General features: G+C 43.4%; 1 protein-coding gene across 3 annotated transcripts in view; it reads left to right on the forward strand.

The window, feature by feature from the left end:
* The first annotated feature begins 237 nt into the window (after positions 1-237).
* Positions 238-12,504, forward strand: part of LMCD1 (LIM and cysteine rich domains 1) — a 67,710-nt gene continuing 55,443 nt past the window's right edge. The window contains exon 1 of one of the 3 annotated variants that reach the window (XM_004033532.5): positions 238-1,692. In XM_004033532.5, coding sequence (XP_004033580.3) covers positions 1,348-1,692 — 345 coding nt within the window. In that variant the 5' untranslated portion in view covers positions 238-1,347. The remainder of the gene's footprint in view (positions 1,693-12,504) is intronic. The other 2 variants (XM_031009521.3, XM_019024592.3) reach the window with 2 other exon arrangements.

Genomic DNA, 12,504 nt, shown 5'->3' on the forward strand with positions numbered 1-12,504 from the left:
TCAATTATAGCAGAAATCTGTGAAAAAAGAAATAGGTCATCCCTCATCTTGGAAAAGATAAGCCACAAAAAGCCCTTTCCAGGAATATGTAATAAAAAGTCACAACTCAGGATCCCTGGCCGAGATTTGGGATGAGTGGAGATGATGGTAAGAACTAAATTGGAGGAGGCTTTCAAGAGGAAAAAGCCTCCAGCGAGAGACAGCGCCACAATGGGAACTGCAGCCTCCCCCTCTCACCGAATCCCTCCCGAATGGTGTACTTCGGGACCGCTCTTCAGTCCCTGTGCAACCGAGTTTTATTTTAGCCACAGGACCTGGTTTTTCTGGCAGGCGGCACTGCAAAGACGGGTTACAGGCCGAACACCTCACAACAGAGACAGCGGTATTCTCTCTAGGATAAAAAGGGCTTGTGTTTAATCCTCTGTCAGGGCAGGGGGGAAATGCCTCTGGGAATCCAACTCTGGAACCGGCTCAGCAGAGAGATGTGGCTTTATGGGCAAACAACGTGGCATAGAGAGAGGAACCTGGCCAGTTCTGTCTTATAAGAGTAGTTATGTGTTGCAAGGACTCCACATTCCATGGATTTGTGAACTCAGATGGAATCTTGTTTGTCCAGGCCTGCATGACCCCATTTATCTAAAAATTACTAACTTCCTAGTTTATAGTTTACAACCCTGTGCCCGCCGCCCCCCTCCCCCCCCCCCGCCACGCCCCCATGAGCTTTCTCTCTATTACTCTCAGTCTCTCAGGTTAAAGCCTTGCTCAATAATTCAGCTGTGGACCAGTTATTCTGATTATTTCCTCATCTATCGTCTTACAGTCATAATAATAATAATATCTGAGATAATATGAGCATACAACAAGACAGTATGTCCATAGGAGCATCTCTAAGATCAGGACAGTGATTTCTTGCTCATGGAATAGGAAGGATTTATGTTAAAGCAAGTTATAAGAAAGCAGTTTAATACTTTACAAACGTTAAGTTTAAAAAAATCATAACTCGCTGGAATCTTTTCTCCTCTCTGGATATTGGAGAACTCGCCCAGGTTTGGGAAAAGTTAGCCAGCTCCTGCAAAACACCTCCTCCCTCAGCCCTCCCCGCGCCCCCTACGACCAGGCAGAAAGGGTGGGAAGGGGAGCACAGCTCAGCATTTATTTCTGGATCCAGCTCACTAAAAATACCTCGGCTCTCCTGTTTGATCACTCTCCCTTTTGACCTGAATGGATCGCGGGAGCCGCGCCGCCCGCCCCACCTTCGGCCCGTTGCCCTTTAAAGGAAAAGGGCGTGGGGACGGATTCCTGCCGCTCGAGGGACAGAAGCGAGCTGGGTAGTCAGGGGCCGCGGCCATGCTGACGTCAGGGCAGCCGGCGCTCAGCTCCGCTCGCTGCCACAGTGCAGAGACCTCCCTGAGGGAGCGGGACAGCCTCGCGCTGGGATTGGCTGGCCTCGCGCGAGCGCCGGCGCGGAGTGGCTGGCGAGGTTTTAGAGGGAGTCCCGCTCTCCAATTAAAGCGGCCCAGCTGCGCCTGGCTGCGCACAGAGCTCCCTCCCAGGCCCGCGAACTTGGCCATTCAGCCGCCGCTGTCCCCGCTGCGCGCCCTCGCGCCTCTGCCTGAGAAGCCAGGCGCTGTTCCACCACCCCAGAAGAGGATGGCAAAGGTGGCTAAGGACCTCAACCCAGGAGTTAAAAAGGTGAGTGGAAAGCTGTTTGTATTTACCCAGATTCTTACTTTTTCTTGTTTCCCCTTCCCATCTGTTCGCGGAAACTTCCCAAAAGGTAATGAGAAGGGAACTCTTTGAACTCCAAAACTGCATGGAAAACAAATAGTTGGGAATACATGTTTGAGCTAACAGGCACACACACCCCAAACCCAATGTTGTGTAAAATATTTGCAAAGGGTCTTATGTCTTTGGTGATGCTAGTTAAAGTTTAATTAAGGTTTTATATATATATATACACAATATATATAAAATGTATATAAAATATATAAAATGTATATAATATATTATATATATAAAATATATAGTGTATATATATGAAATCTTATGGTCTGTAAAGGAAAAACCCCTAGCTTCCTCACTCCCTGTCCTCAGGTGGCTGAAGTAAGGGTTGAGAGCGTGTAATATTTACTCACAGTCTCCCTTTTGTTATTATCCCAGTGTTTTGTGTGTTTCCCCCAATACACACACACACACACACACACACACACACACACACACACACACGGTTTCTTTAGTTGGTGATGTTGGCAGTGGCAGCGGTTCCAGCATAAGGGAACTGATTTCTGTCCCCAGGGTCTGCACGTTTCCCTTACAAGAAGAGCTGGCCCGGAGCCCAGAAGGTCACGGGTAAACTCCTGCACAGGAGCCTGCGGCTGTGCCTATAGCTCCAATACCACTTGTTGCCTACCTGAATGCAGCTGGGAGAAGGCACAGGCTGGAGACTTAGAGAACCTGTGAACGGGAAGGGAACAGAGAGACAACCTAGGCTTCACAGATCGGGAAACTGAGGCCCGGGGTCACAGAGAGTTGGTTCTAACAGGCAGCTGACTGTAAGGCAAGCCCTAGGCATCCAGACTCAGTCCCTGTCACTTTTTACCTGCACATTATTCACCAGGTCACTTTTCTGAGCCTCAGTTTCCTTGTCTCTGATGTGGGGAGGATAGGCCTAACCTCCCTCATGGCAGTGGTAGCAGGGATATTGACATTGTGAGTTAATTTCCCAAAGCAGTCATTGTTAAACTCTGATTTCACAGGATTTAGTCTTGCAGGGCAAAGTCTTCCTTAAACATCTGCCATTAACCTGCAGGGTAGAATGAGAGGGGGAAAAACAAAAGACGTGAGAATCAAACTAAAGACACAAACAGCCACTCGGAGACACAGCATTCACTGTCTAATTTGTAGCTGCGCTCTTCTGTAGACCACCTGCCCAGACCCTGTCACAGAGTCCAGTGGATCCTTCTAAATGTGGGTACCAAGTCACATTGAATCTGGGCATTGGTCTGGAATGTATCATGCCTCACTGTATTTGCCAAGCTATTTGCAGAATCAAGTCATTTCCCCTCCTACAGAAATTACCATAACATTTTAGACTCTTAGAAGATACCTATTAATTGCTACCTAGTAGTGAGTTATGTATGCAATGCTCTTATTTCTCTATACATTTTTCTGGACTCCTTAAGGGCAAACCTGTCTTGGTCATCCCTGTTTGAACATAGCACACCATGCCACACAGCAGGACTCAGAAACCTGTGAGTGAGTCATGAGAATATCTGTCCAGCTAAGACCACACTGTTTGCATAGGCTTCATTTTATGCATTATTTTTTAACTTGTAGCATTGATATTTGTGTGTCTGAACTGCCTCCCCAAGTTCAGACACAGAATAGTTCACGGCTAAAGGTGGCAGAGTTCCATTGTCCTCTGGAAAGTGAAATGATTCTGAGTATTTTTAATAGAAGCTGGTTGATAGTTACCGTATGAGGTGAGGTGAGGTATATGGAGACTCCTCCTCCTCACCACAGTCCTGTGTTGCCACTTGGAGGAAGCCTTGTTTTTATTTTCCTTTGCACAGGGGAGTGTGATTATCCTGATTAGAGGTGGAACATGTTCTCTTTCTTGTCACCCCCTAGTGCCAACTTCCTTGACCTGCAAAGGGTTTGTTTTCCATTTAGATCCAATTACAGGCTTAGAGAAAGAATGTGGTGGGTAGAGATGAAAGGGCAGATTTTTTTTATCTCTTGGGACTGCGACAATCAGGAGGAAGATCACCATTTTGTAGGTTAACCAATGCCTTCAACTCAAAATGTGGAGGCGTGGGAAGAGAGCCGAGAAGCTCCCCTTGCTGAACTGAATGTCACAGAAGTGATTAAGTACTACGTGATATCAGCAACACACTGAAAAGCTTTTACTGCATATTTATTTTTTAAATCTGCAACAGTATGGGGGGGAGGTTTATAGCATTTGGCTTCAGGATGCATAATCGCACTTAGACATTTTGAAACAATTTCATAGACTCTTAGAGCTACAAGGGGCCTATTTACAAAATGAGAAATGGTTTAAAATGGCATACAGACTGTTTCCGTTTCCCTACCCCCAAGGGGGTTGGGGCGGGAATCCCCACCAACTGGAAAGTCATAAAAAGATCTTCAGCAGAGAACATAAAATCTAAAAACTGGAGTAGACTTAAAGGTCATCTAACCAACCCCAGACAGGCTGGGGAAAGAGACTCACTAGGGGCCACATACATACATCGTGGCAGAGCTTACAAGTTCCCTAACTTCTCTCTTTCTAAGTAAAATGCTTCCACTGGCTGCTCTTGAACCATCTTTTTTTTTCTATTAGGAAAGAGAAGGTTTCCTAGCACAGACAGTTCCCTGAGAATGGTGAAATCGCCAACATTTCTTGGTAACAAAGGGCCTTGAAGGCCAAATGCCATTTTTCTGGGTGAAACCAATCTCAACTATGAATTTGTTCTTGTTTATTAAGGATGTAAGTTATTAGTGCAGGCTTTGGCTTCAGATCTGGTTTAAGTCCCAGCTCCCCCACTTACTAGCTGTGTGCTCTTGGGCAAGCTAATTAACTTTGAGTCTGTATCCTCACCTCATTTGAAAGTTGAAGAAACAGTAACAGCATCTACCTCCCAAGATGGCTGTGATAATTAAGTGTGATGATGTACATAAAAGGCTCAGCATATGAGCGCTCAGAGTTAGCCATGGCAGTCCTTGGTGGTGGTGGTACATTTCAGTGGGTGCATGGATGCTGAAAGGAATTTTTTGGTGAATGAGGACACTTTTATTTATAACTGCCCCATCTGAAGAGCACCTAACTTTCATTCAGCTGAACCTAAGCCATTGCTCAGCTTTGACAAGCTAAGACAATGACCAAATGCTGTTGCCTTCATTCTCACCCAACGGATGCAAAATCTGCTTACATGGAACAGTCTTTCCTTCTGAACATGGATTGCCAGTTATTGAGCATTTCACTTTGGAGTTATATAATGTTAGGCCTCGAAGGGGACTTGGAGTGCCTTACTTTTTAAATAAGGAAACTGAGGCCCAGAGGGATCAAGCTCCTTATCAGAAGTTGCAGAGAAAATGTACTGAAGCCTATTAGGCTCTGCAAGAATACAGACCCCTTGACTGTCAAGGAGCCATCTGTAGGAATTTAGAAGGGATTAGAAGAAAGAGAGCTAGGAGCCTGTTCATAGTTGACTGTGCAGTCACCCATGGGCTGGCTCCAGAGGGATCCAATTAGAAATTCTCACCCCTCAGCACAATGCCCAAGGGGCATTAAATGATGGTACTTCTAAGTCCATTGCCAGGTCCACCTGGATGTCTCTCTCCATGCTTCTCTACATCACATCCCTCTTGGCTTTCCTGTCCTTCAGGCTAGGCCTTCCCTCTGTACTCAGCCCTTCCTGCTTTCACCTCCACTTCCTGCAGTGTGCCAAACTACTGGCACATCACCCGGGTGAGCTGATCCAATGTAAACACAGCTCCTCGAGAATTGTCGTTGGCTCTCTCAATCTTAAAAACATATTAAACTGTCACTTAAAGACCTTAATAGCCAAGACATTGGAGACATGCCCATAGGTGTGTAAGCAACTTTTTTGCCATAATAGAGCCTTATTTTTTAAAAACAGAAATTATCCAAGTCCATTTTAAATGCTTTCTAAAAACAGATGCTGAAACCATTACTTTGTAAATTGCAGATTTTTGTCCTAACCTGCAGGTGTGTCTGATTATGTGGAGTTGGGGGCTGACAGTTGACTTTCACCAATGTATCTGCCACTGTGGTAGTGGGAGGCAGGAAAGAGCTTCATCAGATTATCTTCAGGCTTTAATCTAAGCATCTCAGCTCCAAGGCTAGGAATTTGCTCAGAGCTTACCAACACTCCTACGAGTTGGAAAGTGGAAAAATGACTTTGGCATTCCCCTCTGAGGATGCTTGGTTCGATCCTCTCTTCATGCTAACTGACCAAAGGTGACAAGGATGAAAAAAGAATAGGCTGAATTCAGCAAAGGCTGGGGACCAGGAAGGAGGGGCTGCACACAGGCTTTTGTGTGTGTCTTTCCTTCCGCCCTTACGCAGGCCACTTCCCAAGAGGAAAAGGTAAAGAGTAGAGAAGTAAGGGAATAGTTCCTCTCGCAACTCACTAGAGCTGACAGAGCTCCAGGAGAAGTATTCAGTTTGACTTTAGGAAGGCAAATCGTCCTTTCTTTTTAGCTTGCACATTCAAAATAGTTTGTGTCTCATAAAGTGGAGATTTGCCATGATAAGTAACAGACCTTGAGAGCTCTTATCTCCCAACCATTCATCCAACACCATTTAAATCTTTATTTTAAGAACAGATTTCTGGCAGGGGTGTGAGTCATTATAATAACTGCAGGCGTTTACTCACTGGGTGACTTTGGAAAGGTCACCTTTCCTAGGAAGTGGCAGAATTTGGATGAGAACCAGGGTTCCTTCTGCCTCCAGCCCACTGATTTTTCCTTTACACCAGACCATCTCCCAAATAACAAATGATTATGACAAAATAGGCTTAAAACTTCGTTCCACTGAAAGCGGAATTGTGGAGCAGCTTTTCAGGACATCCAAAACGAAGAGACAGCTGTTGCTCTTGAAGAGCCTTCGTTTAGAAATATCCTCATATCCCCTACCATTTGATAACAGGAAGAGGATTTGGCCAGCAGCTGCTACTGTCTCACCAGGTGCAGGGCCACCAGCCACTTTTGCAGGACTCCTTCAAGATCACAACATTTCCTTAAATCCACATGGAACAATTGGTGTGTCCCAAACCATTGTTGGATGTTTACATATAGCAATAGCATAGATCTGCAAAAGCTCTAGAAAATGCTCTCTATAAAACTTTTATAGAAAGAGTTACATATGAAGTTGAGTCTCCTATGTTCACCAAGCCTCCTTTAGTGGCTGAAACACAAATTTAGTATCTAATCCTGTATATTTGATGCAGAAATTGTGTTTTCACAAAAACAGAAGAGACAAATCAATTATAGTGCTTTGTGAAACTCCCAAATCAACTCCTTGTCTCATGTCTGCTCTTTTGTATGAAAAGCAAACCCTTTTACATTTTTTTCTCAGAAAAGAGAAAGGAGTCTGTTCTTACTTTTATTATCTATTTGGATTCTTGCCTCCCAACAGACTTGTTCTCTGTTAGGACAGGCAAGTTTGGGGCTAGGCAAAAGGGAGGAAGGAAAGACATCTCTAAGGGTCCGGAGATGATTGACATTTTCTTGTGTGTTAGCTCTTTAGCTTCAAGGACTACCATGCAAAAATATTGGTGTCCTTTTTTACACATGAGTAAGTTAAGACTAAGAGTTTGAAATGACTTGTCTAAGGTCACGTAATGACAGATTAAGGACTCAAACTCAGGCCTCTCTGACTCCAAAACTTCAGTTCTTTTCACTCTACAAGAAACAGAAGGCATTCATAGAAAGCAGAAATCTGGTGAGGAGGGACTATGATTATTACTGTGACTTTCATACACAGATCAATTTCTTCCAGCCCACTGAACTCATTGATAGTCTGGTTCAGAAGCTTCCCAGCATTTTGCAAAATGTTGCTAGGCATCTGTATCTCTTTGATATCTCTTGGTCACCACCAGGAGTATACTGTCACCTACATCAAATCAGAGCCATTTGTCGGGTATAGAATAAAGACTTTCTTGATTTCTCCTGGTTTTCCAGAAGGCTAATGGACATCTCCCAGCAAAAGACTAGTAGAGAGACCTTTTAAAGAATAATACATGTTATCCTAATACTCTAAAAATAATTCTAGAGACCTTGTCCCAGAGCTTTCAGGAAACTCTGCCCTGGGGATAAGTTTGGCCTTGACATGTGCATTTCTACATGTCTGGTCAGCCTGACCCACGGCCTACCCAATAATATATAAATCACAACCAAGCCAAACATGGCCTGGGCCCCCACCGGGACATGCTTTAAAAGGAAATATAATTGCTAAGGGAGAAGAAACAAAGGCTCCATTTGGCAAGTAACTCTCTTGAAGGACAAAGGAGTGCCAGTGTCCAACTCAAGGTGGCTGTTTCAAATCCACATGCTTTGTGTATAGATTTTGTCTCCTCCTCCTGTTTAAAAAATATTGAATCCTTTGTAAAAATTATCTTTGGAGACAAAGGCTAATGAGCCATTGTCTAAAAGAGCTGAGCAGAATTTTGTTATCTGCTCATTCAATCCATTCATGTCACAAATGGGACAGGGGGAGAAATGGCATATCTGAAATTTACAAAGAAAAAAATGGCATATCTGAAATTTACATAAGAAATGGCATATCTGAAATTTACAAACTTACATTTACGTGAGTGGTGCCACAACCAAGATACATTGACTCACAGCATCTTTTATGAATGAAGGAGAAAAGAGTGTCTGCTGTATTCTACACCCCCAGAGTATCCCAGTTTTGTGTCAACCTCATACCTTGAAACTCAGAAGTTCAGGTGGACATTTTGGCTGTGAACTTAGCTTTGGCCACAAGGTCCAGAAGCCACTTCGAGGAGCCGTTAAACACACAACATTTGCAAGCACAAAGATCTAGATGTGACCTGCAGCTCTTCAATTTGCCAGGTCTGCAAACTTCGCCAAGTTACTGATCCTCTGTGGACCTCTGGTTCCTCATTTGAGAAAGATAGCTCACCGTAGTTCTACATTTAAACAATAGTTTAATGAGGTAAAGTTCATAAAGTGCCTGGATACATAATATACCCTTGATAAACATTTCCTCCTGCTGTTATGGATACCCCCTCTCATCAGCATGATGCAAAAATCCCATAGGTTATTAAGTATTGGCATGTGGAAGACCAAATTCAGTTTACCTACATCACATGGGGCTTCTAAGCTCTCAGACTGCAGGACCTTCTCTTTGTAGTTAAACTTGGACCTAGCCATAAATATACTCAGGCCACATCACATTGCAAAATCATGAGAATAGCCACAATTCGTCTTGGGTGTTTGGTCGCCACCCTTTCCATAGCAGCCCTCCCCTGCTCCATTACCAGTCTTTCCCTCCAATGTCTTGCTTATAAGATAGGGCAACAGTCACTCATTTCTTTATATAGCAAATATTTATTTAGCATCTGTTATGTGCCAGCCACTGTGCTAAGTGCTGAATACATGACAATGAGTAGGAAAGCTTTGATCCCTGCCAAGTAAGCTTGAGTCTGGTAGAATTTATTTTTCATAAGGCAGGAGACAGGCCAAATAATGTCAGTGTTCTGTGAGTCTTTGTGTTCCTTGACCTCTCCCCTCCCCAACACACACACATACCTCTACTTCCTTTTCCAACCACTCTCAGATTTTCCAGGACACACACCTTCAGAGCCACATCTCAACTCTGTTCATCCCTACAGTGTAACAGTAGAATGAGTGTGGTAATTCTCCCAGTTGTCACATTTTAAACAGGGCCTTTGGGAAGAAACCACCAGTGCCACTGAGTGAAAAGGAGGCTGAGGCAACGGGGACTATTGGCAGCTCTTAGGTCCCACCAGCAGCCAGTGGTCCCTCAGCCTTCCTACAGCGATACGGTGGTAGACCAGTTGTCTTTGCTCAGCATATGTTTTCAGAGGTAGCTGAATGTTTAGGTTGTATTTTTCACAGTACTGATGTCAGGGACACCAAAGGGCAGGAGCATAGGGAAAGGGCTCTTGGCTGACTAATGACCTCATAAGAAACCTGCCCTTAGAAGAGAGCATCTATTTGGGCTGTATGACTCAGTGGCGTTTCTAGGTACTGATTCATGAGGCTGACCATCGAGGTGACTGACCCGTGCAATCTGCTGGCTGAAAGAGGTGAAGGGAAAGTAGATCCCAGCTCTGCCCTCATCCTGGAGGAGAGCCACCCCTCCTACCACGGCACACAGGTGCTCCCCACCCCAACCCTGGCTCGGCCAGCCAGTCTCCTTGTTAAGAGGATCTGACACTAATGTGGGCAGAGGTCAGCATCTGGGGGCTTCTTATTTTAGAGGAAGTATAAGAGAGAGATGTTTTGAAATCTTGTTAGTGAATAGAGGACAGCCTTTTAACCTAGGATCTGTAGATAGAATTGAGGGTGTCAGGGAACTTAAATTAGGAAAAGTATTGCATTTTTTATCCCTAACCTATAACTGAAATTTAGCATTTCTTTCTACTATGAATAAAGACAAACACCCTAGAAGTTTAGCAGCCCCTATGCCTTTGATACCAATGGAAAGCAGGTATTTTTATATCACATTACAGCTGAGATAGATCCTCATCCTACAATTTATACTCATCCCTGCTCTGAAATGGCCATAATTACACCCACTGCTAGATCATATTCATTAACTTAGTAAAGGCACATCTGTTACTAAGTCACAAATTTGTTTTTCTATATTGATACTATCTCAGTAATATTGGTTTTCTTTGTATTTTTATCTTATGCATTTAAGACATTGTCCTAAGAAGAGATATTCTCATGTCAGATAGACAAAGAACCTAAAAATATAAAGACTCTTTCCACATCAAGCTGAGGCATTAGCAGCACTACACACCACACACACACAAATATACACATATATGCATAGGTAAACATATATGCACACACATACAGCTGTAGTGGATTGAGGTCTGAGGCTCTTGGAGTAAACAAACTCAATTCAAATTCCAACTCTGCCACTCATTTCCTATTACCTCGAACAAGTCATATTAGTTCTGAGCCTTAGTTTCTTCATCAATAAAAGGGGTCTAAAAGTTATTGTACTCACAACAATCATCTAAGTTGTTGGCACAGTACTTGACATATAAGGAATGTGTGTTAAACACAAGGCATCCTCACCATTAAAAGAGCTAATGAAGGTGACATGGTAAAGAGAATAAACACATTACTTTGTTGAAACTTTTTCAACTCACCTTTGATTTGGCCAACTCTAAGAATTTATTTTGTCTAAACCTGTATTACACAAATATTATATGCCAGGGACTGAGGTGGGAAATGAAGAAATAAAAGGAAAGGAATTTTAAAATCTGATGGTCTCAGAAAAGGAATAGCCTAATCAAATCATCAAAGAATCATAGCAGTGCCTAAAGACCTTGATCGGGGTACATGTGTGGGACTGAGAGAGATCAGAAGAGGAAATACTTAATCTTACCTGGGGAGGTCAAGAAAGTCTTCCCAAAGAGGGCACATTTGAGCTGAGTGTTGAAAGACAAGGATTAATGAGCTGTTAGGATCAGGCCATAGTCCAGTTTTATGCCTTCTGAATCTGACACCCATATTCTCCATCCTATTTGATTTCCAACTTGGGGAATATCACCCATCTTGGACTGTGGAGAAATACATTCCACTGTATTCATCCAGCCACAAATGCACATCTTTTATCTTCTCATGTGAGAACCTGTTTCTCTTCTTCTCAAGCAAAACCCATTGGGGTGGCAGGATAGCAAGGCCCGTCAGGCTTCACATAGAAAACTTCTCATGATGGTGACTTGAGGCTCTCCCAAGCCCTGCAATGGAGTTCCAGCAAACTCCCCCAAGTTGAGTTTGAATTTTTGCAGGAAGATACAGGTTTGTGTTTTGACAGCAGGAAAAAAAGGTAGCCAAAAATATGCAATATATATGGAAAGAAAGGAACACACACGTGTGTGCACACACATATACGTCAGTGAGATCCAGCACATGGCACATGTGAGCAGAACATGAAAACACCGTTCAGAACACCACAGCATGTGTGTGCACCCTGAGCTTCACTCTGAAGCCATTTAATAACAAGAGGAAAAGAAATCTCAGGTAAGACTTTTTGATGTTAGGAAGTGAGGAAGCAAACCAGCGTTCTGAAATATGGGAACTTGGTTAACCAGATCTAGAATCTTGCATCAAAACAATTTCTTTCACACAGTTCTTACTTCAAATATCTGACTTGGTCTGAAAATGTGAGTTCCTTCTTGCTGTATTCTAGAGCAGGCGATGCACTGAAATGAAACACATATGGCTTGGATATCTCAGTGCTGCTAGGATGATTGTCCTTGATTTTTGTCAGTTGTACATGGTACATTAAACAGAGAAAAATAAAATTCCAGATGATTCCCTGGCAATTATCTGAAAAATAACATTATGGTGATCATCCCTGCGTTTACAAGGACAAGAAGAAAGGGCAAGATTTGATGGAAAAGCTTTGTTTCCTCTAATCTGTCCTCCTACACAGCCAACAGAACTCATTAGCCCATGGGGAAGATATAACCCTGTAATGAGATTCCCAGCTAATTAAAATGGCTGTCATCACCCACCTTGCACATTTCCATGAGCCCAGCCCAGAAATGGGACCATCACAGGGGAAATCATCCTATATTCATTTGAATAATGTTTGTACTGTGTATTTCAGCAATTAAAATTAACTTTTAAGAGGTAGGAAGAGGCTTAGGGATTCTCTAGGTCAACTGCCTTCTTTAACAGATGAGGAAACAGACCCAGCAAAGCCAGATGACTTACCTGAGGTCACAGAGCTAGTTAGTGGGAGAG

This window comes from Gorilla gorilla, chromosome 2 (assembly GCF_029281585.2).
Source record: "Gorilla gorilla gorilla isolate KB3781 chromosome 2, NHGRI_mGorGor1-v2.1_pri, whole genome shotgun sequence".
NCBI lineage: Eukaryota > Metazoa > Chordata > Mammalia > Primates > Hominidae > Gorilla > Gorilla gorilla.